The sequence below is a fragment of the Mustela nigripes genome, chromosome 15 (assembly GCF_022355385.1).
Source record: "Mustela nigripes isolate SB6536 chromosome 15, MUSNIG.SB6536, whole genome shotgun sequence".
Lineage (NCBI taxonomy): Eukaryota > Metazoa > Chordata > Mammalia > Carnivora > Mustelidae > Mustela > Mustela nigripes.
Window position 1 is genome coordinate 83,951,137 of NC_081571.1, and position 16,787 is coordinate 83,967,923.

At 55.2% G+C, this 16,787-nt stretch overlaps 1 protein-coding gene across 2 annotated transcripts in view; it reads right to left on the bottom strand.

The window, feature by feature from the left end:
• Positions 1–730: 730 nt before the first annotated feature.
• Positions 731–16,787, bottom strand: part of TUBGCP3 (tubulin gamma complex component 3) — a 65,841-nt gene continuing 49,784 nt past the window's right edge. For both annotated transcript variants that reach the window (XM_059377515.1, XM_059377514.1), the window contains exons 17-22: positions 16,363–16,498; positions 11,185–11,273; positions 10,932–11,063; positions 7,381–7,521; positions 4,477–4,593; positions 731–1,820 (exon numbers count right to left, since the gene is read on the bottom strand). In XM_059377515.1, coding sequence (XP_059233498.1) covers positions 1,662–1,820; positions 4,477–4,593; positions 7,381–7,521; positions 10,932–11,063; positions 11,185–11,273; positions 16,363–16,498 — 774 coding nt within the window. In that variant the 3' untranslated portion in view covers positions 731–1,661. The remainder of the gene's footprint in view (positions 1,821–4,476; positions 4,594–7,380; positions 7,522–10,931; positions 11,064–11,184; positions 11,274–16,362; positions 16,499–16,787) is intronic.

Consider the following 16,787-nt stretch of genomic DNA (forward strand, 5'->3'; position numbering starts at 1 on the left):
AAATAAAATATTTAAAAAAAAAAAAAAAAACCTTGGGAGACAGAAGCGACCCCTGCTCTTCCGAAGTCCATATCATGCCGCTGTGCCGTCACGGAAGAGCCCCTCAGCCCCTGCCCCGAGGGGGCCCGCGCTGCTGAAGACTCAGTGCTGGTTCTGTGCCCGGCCACCACGCCCGCTGGCCCCTGTCCTGTCTGGCAGATGTGCCCTAAGAAAAGCCCAAGACGGGTCACTTCGGGGTCGGGGAGTGTGCAAACCGCCCCCCACCCCTCAAAAGAAGTTAATGGTGGTCGCTGCTTTGCTCTCTTGGCTTTGGACTGGCTGGAGTCCGCACAGGTGCACCGGCTTGCGGCAGGCAGGGGAAACCCGTGTGCAACACCCCGTCCCTTCTGGGAAATGGTCCCATAGAGATACATGCATCCAATTTCCAATCTTACAGATTTTTAAACTAAGACTAAGCTGGTATCCCGCGAAGTTCTAGCCTTTACCACAGGTTCGTCTCTGCAGAGCCAGACTCCTAACCGCCCCTTCGGTCGGAAAGGGACCCGGGCGGGAATCGCCAACAGCTGATGGCAGGTGCCCCCCACCCTCTGCTCCGCCCCAAGGCTGCACGCGGGGCATTTCCCAGGTCTCATCCCCGGCACAGTTCACGCCTGGACGCGCCTCCCCACCCGCAAACCTGACAGGCGACCTCGGTGTCTGCAGAGCATTCATTCCAGGAAGAACGGATACGTCGGAAAGATAACTGCTTTTAATTCTTTAAGTTTCACTTATGCAACATCATAAAGGCAGATTTATGTGACTTGATATGACGTTTTTACAAAAAACAGTTTCCCCCACATCTGGTCAGTAGTATATAAATATTTACAATGAAAAAATAGGCAAGGAGAAAGGAAATCTTCATTATTCAAGTCCGTCTCTTCCCAATGCTTATCAGAATCTGAAAATAAAATAGTTGGTTAACTTTCTAGTCATCCGTATTCACATCCCACCTTGGCGACAGACGGGGAAATGGAGGCTCGCGGCGTCCGGTTCACGCCCCCCACTAAACCAGGTCTACACTAGTTTAGAAGTTATCTGAAGGAGTAAATTAAATATAAAAATGTAAACTTTGAAAGAAGATAGACTTGGAAAGAAGGATAAGCGTTCTTACAGAGGTTAATATTTTACACACTACAAACCAAAATAAAATGCTCTATATATTTTCTTAGTAGGGACATTCTGTTTCAATTTAATTAGATTATGTAACAAAAACTCCCTCTAAAGAGGAGGTTAAAAAAATAGCAATGACATCACCGTCTTAACTGATGAACATCCATTCGCTCTAATTTTCTCTAAAAGCAACTGTGAGTTTTTAGAAAGTGACAAATATAAATTATATCGCGAAGAGCTTCAGAAGCCTCAACCAAGTGCGGTGTCTCTCTACTATGACGACTTCAAAAAATAAACCTGAATAGTGCAAACCAGCATCGTAACTGGTGAGGTTACAAGTATATTCGCCTCGGCTGTAGGAAAACAGGATTTGACTCTACAGACGCCATCGAAAATACTGAAGGACACGTGGGCAGGAAAGCGGACATGCCAGTGGCCTTGAGGGTCTGAATGTGTCGGTCTCGGAATGCAGTGCCCAGCGCGTGCGGCTCCCTGTGAGGACAGGGAAGGGTTCACGTGTGGGAGCCGCGCCGCCCTCGGGAACCCAGAGACACCCGGAGTCTCGGCTCTCGGGCTTCATAGTGCTCGTTGAAGTCCAGCCTGAAGCTAAGAAACCGAAGGCTTTCATCGGAGCTGGTCGTCAGCAACACCAGAAACTGCTGCACGATGCCCTGAGGAGAAAGAGAAGAGCCGTTTCAGGGGTGCCTCCACAGCACATGCCGCCGCAGCCTCGTCTGGGCTGGTTTCTCCCTCCAGACCGACGGACTCGCATAAACACGCCCCGCGGCAGGTGTCCCAAAGGGAAGACGGCTGCCCCAGGAACCCAGGCTCATCCAGCCACCGGCAGCCGCGTCCACAGACGCGAATGCACGATCCGTACGTTTTACCTAAAAGAAAGTCCTTTTTGCCCTAAGTTCTATAAAAACAAGCAAAACAGCAAAGCTGCTGACGTTAAAAAAAAAGAAAAAAAAAAAAAAAAAGGCCTGTTCTTTTTTTCAACGTAAAACCAGGGCTACGCTTTTCATCCTTCCTTTGAGCTGAAGAGCACCGGGTCCCAGGGCCCTGCCGGAAGCAAAAGCGAGAACAAGAGAAGCGATGCCCCTCTAACCCGTAACCACCAGGGTCCCCGTTCCTTGCGGATGTGGGCTGAGTCACTGTCCTGAAGACCAGGCAGAGTGTGGCTAAGCCACCTCCTCCTCAGGGGGCTTGTAGAGACGCGGGGACATGACAGCAGTTCCCTCCAGCTCGCACACGACAAACACCGGCTGCTTCTCTGCAGGGCCGAGGCACTTCTGGGCACAAACCCCATCGCTGCCGGGCTCCTGAGTCACAGCCAGGGGGTGTGTGGCTGTCCAAAGTAGGGGGAAGCTTGTCTCCCTGCCTGCACACCTGGAAAAGGTCCCGTCTGCAGAGACGCTGCCACTGAAACACCACGACCCACGAGTCCTTCCAAACCCTAACGGCACCTCAGTCCCTCTCCGAGCTCCGGGGACACGGGTACGTGGCACTAGAGAACTCGCACCTGAGCGAGCACAGAGTGGGGTGCCATGGACACCCCCTTTGTCCTTCCGGGAAACTGACGGCTTCGGGACAGGCCCTAAGGAATGTGAGTGCTGAGCGTACAGGCAGTGGCTTCCTGTCAGGTGAAGATGCGTGATGCTCGCTACGAGAAACTGGGGGGGACGCGTCTGTGCTCAGGCCACGGCCTCTGCGTGGGACTGCCCAGGAGCCATGCGTGGCGGCAGCTGCTGATCCCAGGCTGTTCCAGCCACGGAGAAGTCAGAGAACAGAGAAGGACTTCATTTCTATTAAGGAAAAGATAGCTCAATGGCCATGACTGAGAAAGATAAAGACCGTAATTTGAGTAAAACTGGGATTATACAGATTAAGATTACTTTTCAAAAATGTATTAAGTTGCAGGGTGCATGGGGGGCTCAGTCGTTAAGCCTCTGCCTTCGGCTCGGGTTCTGATCTCAGGGTCCTGGGATCGAGCCCCGCATCGGGCTCCCTGCTCAGCGGGGAGTCTGCTGCCCCGTCTCCCTCTGCCCCTCCCCAGCACTCGTGTGCTCTCTGTCTCTCTCTCTCAAATAAATAAATTGAATCTTTAAAACAAATGTGTTGGGGCGCCTCAGTGGCTGAGTGGGTTAAGCCTCTGCCTTCAGCTCGGGTCATGATCTCAGGGTCCTGGGATCGAGCCCCGCATCGGGCTCTCTGCTTGGGCTTTCGGCAGGGAGCTGCTTCCCCCTCTCTCTCTGCCTGCCTGTTCTGCCTACTTCTGATCTCTGTCTGTCAAATACATAAATAAAATCTTCTAAAAAAAAAAAAAAAGTTTATAAAACAAAAGTGTCAAGTCTCTCAGGAGAATGTGTAACCACCCCCACCTCCGTCCGAAGTGAGCACAGGGACACACATTCTGGGCTGCAGATCACCCCTGCGGACGCACTACCACCTTCGCCAAGAGCGTGGAACTCACCGTCGCGCTCCCGCTCTAAGAAACGGGGACCCAGGTGGTGTCTACGACAGGGGGTCTGGCAGCTCTTCCGTTACTGAAACACCCGTCCGGTGCTTCTGCCCTGAACAGAATCCGGTCGTTGCCACCACTCAGGAAGCATTTTGACAAAGGTGCTGTGGTAGCTAACGCCAGAGGAAGGGCACCCGCGACAGGGAGCGCGCCCGCCCACGCGCCGTGACGCTGCAGACGGCCGCGGCAAGCGTGAGCACCCAGGAAGCAAACCGTATGCCGTGGAACAGGGACGCGGCTTCGTTCTAAATCCCGACCCACGTGGAGACATCAGTGCCCAGAAACGTCATTTCTAAAGGTTTCAAGGTCGATGCTTGTCTAATTAGTTACCAACAACCGAACATAAAAATTCTTCGTAAGACCTTCTCACCTGTATGTCCATCACCAAATCACGCCGGAAACAGAATCAGACCAAACCCACAACACAGAAACCCACAGTAGCGTGCGCTCTACCTGCTGCTCCCCCAGCCTCCGGGGTCATGGGCCATGTTAAACCCCCGCCGCCTCGCACGCTCGGCGACCCCGCAGCCGCTCCCGCACACCTGCGCGCCCTCCGGCCTCACCCCAGGCTCCCACGGGGCCCTGCGGCCGCACGGCTCTGCCCGGCCCTGCAGGGCTGCCCCCCACCGCGGACACCACCAGACCCGGCCCGGGACAGCCCAGGATCCCTGGGAAGGTCACAGCCGAGCCCGAGCCCCGCTGTGGGTGGGGGCTGCGCGGACAGGACTCCTTTCTTCGTCCTGAGAGCGAGGCTGAGCGGGAGAAAAACGGCGTGAGGCGGGCTCCGTGCTGTCGCCGACACGCACCTGGTAGAAGTGGGTCAAAATCCGCAGCTGCGAGCACATCTTCGGGATCGATTCTCGGAATTCCTGAACCCTCTTGTTCTCCTCCTCCTCCTCCGCTGCGGTCACTCCCCACCGGCCCTGAAAGATGGGAAGGACCAGACGACATTACAATCTGGGCACAAGAAGCTGCCAGGGTAGGACTGGGCTGGAGGGAGGGAGCGCGCGGGGAGGCGGCCGCCGTCCACGCCCTCCGGGCCGCTCCGCCCTCTCCCGAGAGTCTGCCGGCACCGAACTGTGCTCTCGCGCACTCTTTCCGGTTAGTAAGACCCCAGAGATCCTCCGTATCGACACGCAGGAGCACAGAGAACCCCGGCCTGGAGTACCACACTGCAGAACACGGAACACTTTCCATCCTTCGTCGCAAGCTAACCAGGCTTTCGTTAGTGAAAGCGACGCCTGTGTCTCCCCCTCATCGCCGACGGTTTCCAACACACCTGCCGCGTGAAAGCAGAACCAGACGGTTCCACGAACCGGAACCCCTTCACCCTTGACTTCGGTGGGAAAGCTCTTGCCACTTCTCCAGGCACGGCTGATCTTCCTGTACTGGAGAGACGTCTACTTTGATTTTTAGGATGGTTCTTAACGAATGCGGAGTCTAAATGCCTTCTCGGCCTATACAGGAATCAGCACGGGATTCTTGTCTTTTTATCAGCAGAGTTATCTCGTCGTTGACACAAGGATAAAACTTTTACTTCTTTTACAGCTATTCCTTCTGGCACCCTCTGGAAGCTGAAGCCTTTTATCCTTCATGTGCAGATTCACAGCCCACCTCACGGTGCTCGCGCGTGTGCAAGGCAGGGTCGAGATGGCCGCCTAACACCACTTGCCACTGCTCCATTCCCCGCTGTTCTCAGCCGAGAACGAATGATCCAGAATGTGTAGGGCTCTTTCTGGATGTTACTCTGCTCCGGACTGTCCTTGCTTGAGCTCACTGTTCTCACTGCTCTAATTTTGGAAATCTTGAGGGTGTATGTACACTCCACCACAAATGCATACCATCTCGTCTATGCTTGTCCAAAATCCGCCCCCTTCGAGCCGCGCCCTGGTATCTGCACATAGATTTCAGAATCACCATTTTCTACCCCTCCCCCCAAAACTTACACCCTCAAAAAAACCCGAAACTGTTGGGGATTAGAATTGGGACTGCACTGAATCTGAGTTCCTGTGAACACAGTCTACACTTCTGCCTCCCGAGGGGCCCTCTGCCACCCCTGCGATGCGGCGTGAGGGGCCAGGGAGCACGCGTTTCGGGCTCCGTGTGCCACGTGATCTACGCCGCTACTCAGCGCTCCCTCACAGCACACGCGCCGCCACAGACCGCGTGGAAATCACGAGCACGGCTACTCCCGTCACACCCCACCTCCGGGGAGACACGGGAGGCCAGGCCCGGCCCAAGGACCGTCGGCCGCCAAGTCTGTTCCACAGTTTCCTTAACTGCGGCCTTACCCATACTTCGGTAGACGTTAATGCTCTTTTAAAGGCATATTTTAAAATTTTATTTTGTTTGTGGCTGATAAAAATAAAAGTGATTTCTGCATAATGACTTTCTTTTAAGCCACCTTGATAAAGTCACTTATTCTATTAATTCACCTAAAGATTATTTTAGATTTTCTATGTCCACAACCATGACTTTTGCCCCCACATCCCCAAAAAGAAAAAGAACGAAACTGCTCGCTCGTGTGTGTGCACCTGCATTTCCTTGTCTCAGCTGCTAGCACGGGCGGGCCTCCACGGCCACGGCCACGGCCACCGCTGTGCTGAACGGGGAGACACGGGCCTGGGTCTCGTCCCAGGACAGCACCATTAGCATGAGGTTTTGACTTGGGCCTTTTAAAGAAACCTTCCAGCAGACTCTCCTCAGTGTCCAACGAGCTCATCCATCGAGAGACTGCATGATTTTCTCCGGTGGTTTGTAAACGTGGGGACTTACAACATTTTCATCAGAACGATACATGAACTCTGCAATTATGGAACGAGCCAAAGCGTATCTGTAATGTCCCATCCTTTGATACACCCCAACTCGGTGACATGGTCTTTGGGCTGCAAGACACAGACGGTGCAGAGCAGGAAGCAGCAAAGATCTGTGTCATAGATTTGACTGCAGAACCAGGTAAGTACTTCACAAGATTAAATTCAATTTTGTTTTATGAGTTAAAAGCAAAACCATTTGCCTACTGAGCAGGGGCGTACCGTCCAGGGAGTCATAACCACGTCAAGTGCGCTAGACCCCGGATTCCGAGGTGCACAACTGTGCGCCCCACTGCCAGCCTGCTGGGGTCTGCCCGTGGGGACAGCTGTGCGCACGTCCGTGTGCCCTGGGGGAGGGGTTGTCAGACAGCAAGTGGTCGCCTGCTAACATTCAAAACCAGGATTTCCAGTGTAGAAGATAAGGAAAATGAAGTCCGTTTAAGCCTAAACTTGAATTGGAAACATCATTATGAACCTAAGAGGAAAGAGAAAAGGAAGCAGAGAACCATGGGGACACCTTCAACAGCCCAAGGTCTCGGATTCCACAAGGTCACTGACAGCAGCCACAATGCGAAGCTTTGGCTGCCATGTGTCCGTGTGTGTCCGCCGGCCAGGTGGTGCAGAGCCAGGGCTCTGGTCTGCAGAGCCACCAGCGCCCGTGGACGGCAGCAGCCACAGGCTTACTCACGGGATGCCGGGGCACGCTGCCGTCAGGTCACACAGGGTGACAGCGAGGGTGACCGCCACGCCTGAACAGTCACAGCCTCTCAGGACTCCAAACGCAGGCAGGCACACCATCTCCAGGACCATTTCAGCAGGGAAACTACCTGTGCTCGTGAGGACGCTGGCGACAAGCTCGTTATTGAAACGGAGAAGCCCCTGGTGGAAAAGCCGTACCTCGACCTCCCGCTGCTTCCTCTTCTCTTCGAACTGCAGTCGCCTCTGCAGCTCCCCCAGCGCTGCTCTGTATATGGTGTCCTGCGCGTTCTGAAGCTCGATGATCTGGTCAAACACGGCTCTGAGCTGGTTTAAAAGTGCCTGAGGACAAGAGATGGAGAGAGACTATAAACAAGCTGTCAGATCGCGTTCTCCCAGTGCTCTCTGCGGCCCAGCGCTGCACACTGAACACCCTGCCAGCGGCCCCCGAAACCGCAGCGCGGCCCCAGACCGCGGAGCCGTCAGCGTCAGAAAGGACGTCCGCTGCATTCACTGGCGCCACACACACCAAGACCAGCCACGGAGGATATGAAAAAGGGGATCCGTAATATGATAAAGGACACAATCAGCACCAAGTTTAAAATCCAGCGTCCAGCAGGTACGTGAGGACAGTGTGACACTGAAACGCATCACTGACACCGGCCACCCGCGCTGCGCAGCGCCCCTCCCGGGCAGCTACCGTATGTCAGTCTTGCTTCCCCCGGTGCGGCACGGAAGAGGGCGAGAGAAAGGGCCCTGGAGCAGAGCTCACTGCGGTGAGTCAGCGCACATCCAGGCACAACACCAGACGCGCACCAGCTGGAATGGCAAACTCCAAGACAGTTGTGAGCTGGCGGGGCTGGGGTCCCACGATGCGCAGCAAACGCGCAGAGACGTCCGGGGACGGACGAGGGCGCCCCACAGCCAACTGCAGGCTCGGCTCCACCCTCTGCCGGCTGCGACTTAAAAACCCACTAACAATTTGAGGAGAAAAGATAATTTCGAAATCACAGGAGAAAAAGTCACGTGTTAAAGCGTAGCAGCCACTCACGACTGACACAAACATCCAGGCGCGCCCGGACGACAAGGCCCCTCCTTGATCTAAGTCCTACGAGATCTCCCGGCAAACGCCAGAGCAAGCGGTGAAAGGGTGAACGTCCCTTTAATGTCGGGCATGAGCCAGGGGCCCTACCGTGCTGCCGGGGGACCCCGCTAGCACCCCGAGGCAAGGAAAGGCAGGAAACAGACCCCCTGGAAAGAAACAAAACAGGCTTTCCTTGTAAAAACAGGATCTAGAAACAGATCTAGAAACCCCTGGGATGAAAAATATTGGATAAAAAAAATCAAAGTCATGAAATGAGTAACATTCCCCCAAACCAGCCACATGCCACAAGTACGGTGCTAAGCACCTAAAAAAGACCTGCAAGAGGTTATGGCAGAACGAGGACACGACCTTACCGAGAGGCGTAGAGCGCCGGGGAAACGGGAGGGCTCCGTGCTCACGGACGGGGGCAGCGCAGAAGCCGGGGCGGCGAGAACAGGCAGCACGGCTCGCAGCGGGGGGACGGCACTACGGCCAGTGAGGACACGTGCAACACCCCCCGCAGCCCCGTCCGGGGGACGCGCTCCACCGGGCCCAAACATGTCCCCTTGAAGGGTCGGCCACACACGGCCACAAACGTCAGTAACTTGCAGCCGCTGAGGCTGGGGTGGGGCGGCCCAGGACTCAGGAGAACACCGGGCTCGCCGCAAGGCTGCTGCTTCTTTTGAAGGGCCTGACCCGACAAGCAAAAGGCAAAACCAAAGACGGGGGTGCTCGAATATTTTGGTTTTTAATGAAGCCTTATTTCTTCCAATGTGCTTGTTTATCGTAATCCAGGAGGAATGAGCATTTCTGGAGGAGTCGGCTCATCCACAAGCTGACTGCCTGGGCTCTGTCCGCCGTGGCTCGGGCGGGAGGACTGGAACGCGCGTTCGGGGCAGGAGCGGCGGACGGCGGGACGCGGCCTCCATGGCAAGGCACAGGCGGGACTCCCACCCGTGCGCGCCGCACCTGCCCGCTGCGGCCGCCGCACGCCTGTCACGCAGCCTTGTGCTCCCAGGAAGGGAGACCCCAAACATACTTCGCTTCTGTCCAGAACGGCGGTCTGAGGGGCAGCTTCGGGAGTGATGATCCAGCCCTCAGTGTCGTGACACCCTCCGCGCTCACGGGGACGCGGGGCGCCCCAGGACGCCCCGCACGTAAGCATCCACGACCACCAGAAAACAGTGCCACAGGTGAATATGCTTCTCCCTGGATTCTGTTCCCAGCACTGGAAATCTTCCAGATGCAAGAGGTGCGGCTGTTCCGTCCAGAACGGTCACACGCGCACGTGGCGGAACGCCGGCGTGGCCAGCCGCTGACACCCCTCACGGCCCACACGCAGGCCCACGTCAGTGCGGCCATGATCCTCGCACATGGCCTCGTCCCCCGAAAAGCTTAGACTCTAACGACACTCATCTCTGTAAAACGCGACCCGTGGCTCCGAAGCTTCTAGGAACAGAGGTAGCGACTGCTTCCATGTCCCTCACTACAATGACAGGCTTCTGTGAATCACAGCATTTACCTCTCACAGCTGTCACACCTCTTCCCACGTGACAGCGCTGTGCCGTCCCTCTGTTCTCTGTGAGCGCCTCCAGCGCGGGCGCCACCCGCCGGACGGCTCACCGAGACTGCGGCTCAGCGGACACAGACGAGGCTCGCTCCCTGCGGCCAAGCTCAAAGGCCGTGGGGACGCATTTCTTGAATTATTAGTTACATCCAAAGTGTTTCAAATTACTTGTGTGCCACTGTTTCCATACATTTCTGAAAGCTTTCTACATTGAAGCACCTTTGAGCAACTGTTTTGCACAGATGAGCGACAGGTGCGGCAGTAAAATCGAGCAACGGAGACAGCGCTTCCCAGCCGCGGCTGCAGAGACAGCGCGTTTCCCTCGAGGAGGGTGCAGGGAGAAGCAGAGGCAGCCCTCTGCGAGCTGGAAATCTCTGTGAAGTCACACATTTCATCTCTAAAATGCACACAAAATTTTGGCTCTTACATCACAGTATCTTCGTTTCAACAGAAAACAATGTGCTCGCTGCTTCCCCAGACATGGGAATGAAGTCAGAACTCACGAGGCTCGGCCGCACGAAGCAGCAACATCCGGAACAGGGGTCTACGGGGTAGCAACGCTAGAGCCCAAGCTGGGACCGAGGACCCTACAGTTTTTTAGACAAACAGCCGATCCTGTGACCCGTGCAGCCAGACACACCCTTAACGAAGGCAAACACAGAGAAGACCCTGGTCCCTGGAGAAGACAGCAAAGGGACAGTCCGGAGCGCTCTGTGCGTGCTCACGCCGTCTGCCTCCTGAACTCACAGACGGGCGCTGTGTGCTGTGGCCTCGCACCGGCCGCCCGGCTTGCTCCATGCACGACACGACACCAGCCAGGGGGTCGTCTCTGTCCTCTGAGCCCCACAGATAACACCACTGTCACACTGAGCGAACGGACAGATGCGGTTACCTGCTCCGCCCTCCTAGACCCACTTCAGAGCATGTTCTGGCTCTAATTCCGCTCGGAAACAGCCCACCCAGAATGTCAAGCGATTACTAAAACAGCGCTAGTTACTACTAACGTGGGCTTTGGGCGATTTCTAAGATGTCCCGGGGGACAGGAGCCCAAGAGGAGAAGACTCTCACTGCTCCCGCTTCCCAGCAGTCCCCAGGGCTTACTCTGGAGTCGGCGTCCAGCAGACAGCGGGAGATGATGGTGTCCAGGAAGCCCTCGTGCGCCGCAATGATGTGGTCCAAGTCTTGGGCCTGCTGCACTTTTTTCCAGAGCTCATCCCAGGAACATTCCAGCACCTAGGAGACACAACCGCGACACTCAGGGATAAGGTGTGTCTTCCCCGTCCTGCACCCCCGACAACGTACGCCACACAAAGACACGACGTGTTTCAACTGGCCGGAGGGGCGCGCCGGGTACCTCGAACGTGATGTAGTACTGCATCTGGTGGATGAAATGGACCATCTCGGACGCCAGAATGTGGCAGTGGTGCAGCACCCCGGAGAACTCTGCAAGCAGGCCGAAGAGCCGTGTCAGACGCCGCAGGCACACGTCAGCCGCCACAGGCTGCCCCCCAGCCCTGCACGGCTGTGCGCGCCCTCTCGAAACCACCGCCTCCAGCCTCCACGGTCAGCGCCTCCGCACAGGGAGCGGTCCTTCCATGGCCGGTCTCGGGCCCTCTGAGCTACGCAAGGGCTTAGCTGTCTCGTCAGATGTGCTACTTCACATAACGGAAGGACCCGATAAGGGACGGCATAAAATACAGTAACTGCATCTGAAAATTAGGCCCATTTCACTGTGCGAGCCTATTTGCTCAGCTCTGCAGCTCTTCCACTACACGCCTGCCGCTGTGCAAGACTTCACGACTCCCAGCGATCTGGAGACAAAAGTGACCTTTCCTTGAGGGCCCGAAAGGGCCCTCGTCCCCTGAGAGAGACATGACCCAGGAGGGAGATGGGCCTGAGCCCTGACTCTGTTCCTATTCTTTGAAAGATTACAAAACCACTGAAAGGCTCAGAGGTCACCACAGATAGCCATTCTCTGTTCATACTTTTAATTTTTTGATCAAAGACTCTGCCAGAGTGCAAGGGGACGACACCATGCCGAGGAGGGCTCACGCAGATGGGCCCACCAAAGGGACGGTCACAGGCACATTTCAGTGTGGGTCAGACTGGGCATATGTTTGTTTCCAGCCCAAATGCCTTTAACTAGCTCCGCGGGCAAATGACTGCCGCATGCATTTCTCCGAGAGCCGCCCTCGGCCCCCTAAGTGTGACGAGGAAGTGAAACAAGCACGGGACAGAGAGAGCTGCGGGACAGAGACTTGAAAAACGTCTGCAGTGCCCCGTGGGGCCCCTGCTGGCTGGGCCGGCGTCGGGCCGTCGCAGCTGCAGCAGGCTACCTCAGGGGACGAGCGTGCGCTCCAAACCCCCCGACGTCCCCACCGTCGGGAACCCCGGTGTCCCTGGGCGGCGTCAATACTCCCAGGAAGGACAGTCATCTGCGCGCCCAGAACGAAGGGTGCGTGCGCTCTTCCTGTGGGCACTGCCCGAGCGGCCGACGGGGCTCCCTGACACCCAAGCCCACTCACCCAAACTGCTTTCGGCATAAAAGAGCATCACAAAATGCTATTTTACGTAGGAGTCGCCTGCACCATGGCATCAGGAAGCTTCTAAAAGCAAACGAGTGCCACGTACAACACCACTTGGGGCTTCACCACAGAGCCGGAGCGGCAGGGACAGCGCCACCTCTCCCCGGAAGGCCGGGCAATGGCACCTGGAGAGGCCGCGTGTACTTACCAGCACACGCAGTGGCCTGTACAAGCCACACCCGTGAGGACCCCAGGTCCTACAGAAACCCAACGCCCCGCCGCTGGGCTGGCTTCAGGGCAGACTGCCGCACACAAACCAGAACAGTCAGGGCGGGCGTGAGGTCCATCTGCAACTCCGTGCTGCCCTCTACGGGCTGCTGGGAGAACGTCGCGGCCGACGGAGACCCCGCAGGCTCCGGGGAGACCGGACGGCGCTGCACCTCACGGGGAGGCACCCGCGCGTCTGGAGATGCACCTTCAACAGCGCCGGCTTTGTTAAAAGTTGTAAAAAGCTTGTGTTTTTTTTGTTTTTTGTTTTTGTTTTAAGTACCCTAAAGCAGTTTCTTCACAATTCAAGCTGTATGTGTAACTGAGGCTACAATACTTAAAACCGACTCGACCGAGTCACCCGTCTGATTTACTTCTCAAGGTGAAGGGCTGGAAGAAGTTGCCAAGAAGCAGGATTTCTCGGACCCCCGTATGCGGAACCGCTCGTCACCACGAGGGCCCCGCAAACGCCACCCGCTGTCCTCTGCACAACCAGGCAGCCAGCAGGGACGCCAGCGAGGCGCCTCCCACCCCTACCCCAGGCCACACTGGTCAGAGCCCTACACAGACCCAGGATCCAAGACCCCAGGAAGTGAGCGCTGCGGCCACGACCCTGCCCCCAGATGAGGGAACCGGGGCAGAAGACAAGGAAATGGGCTCCTGGCCACAGCATGGTGCTGGCGGACGGCGGGCCTGCCTAGGCAGTGCCACTCAGCGTCTGCGCTGACCACGAACCAGACGGTTCACAGTCCGGCACAGGGAACTCCTTATAAAGGTCTAATCACCGAGGAGCCTCCTCCATGTATGCAAACTTGATACACACAGGGAGATACTTTAAAGAGAAAAATGTCTACTCATTTTTTAAGTTATCATTTCTGCAATCCAGAACACTGTCCATCGTACGATGAACATTATTATTATATTAATCAAGAAAGAAAAACAGCTGCCAATTACACAGGCAGAACGCGGCAGCATCCCCGTGGCCGTGAGTCCCCTACAAGGGCCTGACCACCCCTCCCACCGCCACCATGCTCACTTTTATTCCGAATAGGACCGGAAAAGAGACCATTGTCATAGCACTTCTCTGGAGGGGTCTCCATTCACTCCCCTGCCCGCCGCCCCGCACACAGAGGAGGAGAAAGAACACAAGCTCAGTGAACCGTGTTTGTCTACTTCATTCTGTTAGCCGTCGGGTGAAATACAAATTTAGCTGCCACTAACTGCGATACTTTTTAGATTAACTGAATCCAACAACAAAAACAACAAAACTCCATACCACTGGAACCCAAATCTTTAAGTGATTTTTCTAACAACCTTTTCTGTCTAGCTGAAAGACAGATCTACAGAACCGGGCATCAGCATCGCGGTAGACAGCGATCAGAAACTCCTGTACCAAACACATCATTTTCCAGTGAAACTACTTATTCCAAAAAAGTTATTTTGACAAACATTACTGCAATGATACCTGGGTACTAATGACACCGTGCGTGGGCACGCCAGCTATCCACCCCGTACAGGAGGGAAGAACTCCGGAAGTGGTTTCCAGAAGCACTTTATATGATCGCTCTGTTTTTGCTTCAGACTTACGCTTGGCAGATGTTTCTCAATTTTCTGTATTAACAAGACCTAACGAAGTAGCTGATTGATTTCAGCTCATTAAGTAGCCTGGACACTAACAACTTCGAAATACTCCTTATAAGTGGACGAATGAACATCACACCCCAACAGAAACAGGAGCAAGAAACCAGTTTCCTGAAAAATAAGACACAAATGACAAAAGAAAGCATTTACACTCAACATTTAAAATGCATTAAAAACATTAAAACATAGGGACAATCTGCTTGAAGGCAGCACCCAGCTTTCAGCTTCCGCTGATCAATAGCAACACAGCCACCTGCCAGGCAGAGGGCTGGGCCCGGGGGCCGCGCCCTGAACCAGCACCTCGTCCCTGAAGTCATCTGTCCCCGAAGTCATCTGACGACGCACACTCGGAGCTGAAATCCCAGCACCAGCTTCACAAACATAAAGTAAAATGAGAATCCCTACCCGCCGGCCCAGCTGTCCCATCCCTAACCATCTAAGGAACTATTCAGATGCAAACAGATGGATCCTTACAAAAAACGCTTACCCGGTTAGCTACATTCACGGGAAAAAAGAAAACCCACGCAACCGAAGAGACAGGACAGGACGGTACAAACACCCAGGCAGGAGCCAACACTCTGCTGCTGCAGATTCCAGGGGAGGTCTCAGCGACAAGGAAAGGGTCCGTGACAGAAGCTACCACAGAGCTCTCCCTGGCGGCACGACGTTCCACTGGCGTGATTAACGCCACGCGGGGCCAAGTCCACTTCTCCCACACGCAGAAAACCGATCAGACGTCTGTGACCCTCGCGTCGAAAGCAGAGCTTGCCGAGTCCTCAGTGCAAGAGTGAGGTCCCGCAGACCCGGGTGAGGGGACGGTGAGATCAGACGCGGGTCACTGCCAGCTAACAGCAGGACCTGCTACGGAGCCCGGGCTGCCCAGACGCCTCCTGCGAAGGCACAGCAGCACGGGGACAGAGCGGATGCACTGCTGGAGCACGTCCGCATTTAGGCAGGAAGGGGACACAGGCACCACTCACGCCGCAGCACCGACGCCCTCCAGGGAGACTGCAAGGCCAGCCACAATGGCCACCCAGCAGACACAGCAAGTGACCCTGAGCATAACGTGGCAAAGGGGGACAGTCGCAGGGCCAGGAGACCACAAGGCCCTCTAAGAGACAGATGCCCCTCCTAACCTTCCCACACAGAGCAGCCCCTCCGCCAGGAAGCCCACATGCACTAGAGACACTCAAAGGCAGTAGCTCCTCGCCACGAGCATTATGGTAGTTAAAAAAAACGTTCCCTCTCACTTTCTTTACAGCCGTGTCAGAGGGTCCTTATTACCAGTTTTCTAAGAAGTGAGTCCAGAGGAAGCCAGGCCGGGAGCATAAGGGCATCCTGATCCCCAGGAAAAGACCAGCTGTGAACACAGAAGGCGTGGGACGGCCAACACAAACTGCCGGTCGGGTCGACACACCGGCCCCCCTGGCTTCTGGGGTGTCATTATTCTGGAACTCTGGGAGCTGCTCAAGGATCAGCCTTGACCTAGTACACGTGGAGGGATCGCACCTGCCTGTCGTCCAACAATGGCTCCTTTCTCAGTAATCACTTTCCCCAAAGGATTAAGAATCTATCACTGCTGTTTCTCTTGAAAGACACACTGCTGAAACACCTTCTCAAAGGTTTTAGACAGATAATTGAACGTGTTCAGTACTTACACCGTAAAATAAGCCTGGCTACCTGACATGAGAATGTTCCTAACAGCTTGTAATTATAAAACAGTATGACCAAATGCTTCCGTGTCCTGGTTTACGAACCAAAACAAACATTCAGGCAATTTCCAAACAGACTAATCAACACACTAAGTGAATTTTAAATGAACCATTCATTCATTAAACAGCTTTCTCTCCTTAAAAATCAATTAATAAATCCCTACGTGAACACTAGAGTGCAAACGCACGGAGCTCTTAGAGAGACCTCGTGGTCTGGAACAACCTAACGTGACGCAGTTTTCTTCCCAATCTGCACGGAAACCCAGGTCCGCGGTGTTACAGCCTTCCCACAGACAGCACGCCCGCAAGCACGCAGGCGCCACTTCTCAGCCAGGGGACGGCACTGGCTGTCCCTGCGGGTGCGGCGGCCGCCCGGGGCGGGCTTACCGGGCATGTTTCTCAGGAGCTTGGCGTTGCACATGTGGCCCTTCCGAATGTCGGTCAGGATGTACTCCATCCGCTTGGCCCTCCACAGGAAGTTAAACACCCGCAGGTAGTGGCTCATACACTCGCGCGTAAACACCTGGAAAGAAGAGCACGACACAGGCGGGTAGTCCTCTGCGATGGGAGAGCTTCCCAGGACAGCGCTCGAGCTTTCTTCATCTTTTTTTTTAACGCAAAAAAAGCCAAGGAACACACAATCAAGTCTCACAAATGCTAAGTAGCACGTGAGCAACTAACACGTCCTAGGAAGTCCCGTGACACTGAACCGCAGCGATCGGGGACACGCTGAGCAGCGCGTCACTCTCACATCGATGCCACAAACTGAGCAACAGAGGCCTGGGCTTACGCGGCTGGTGACCGGTATGTTG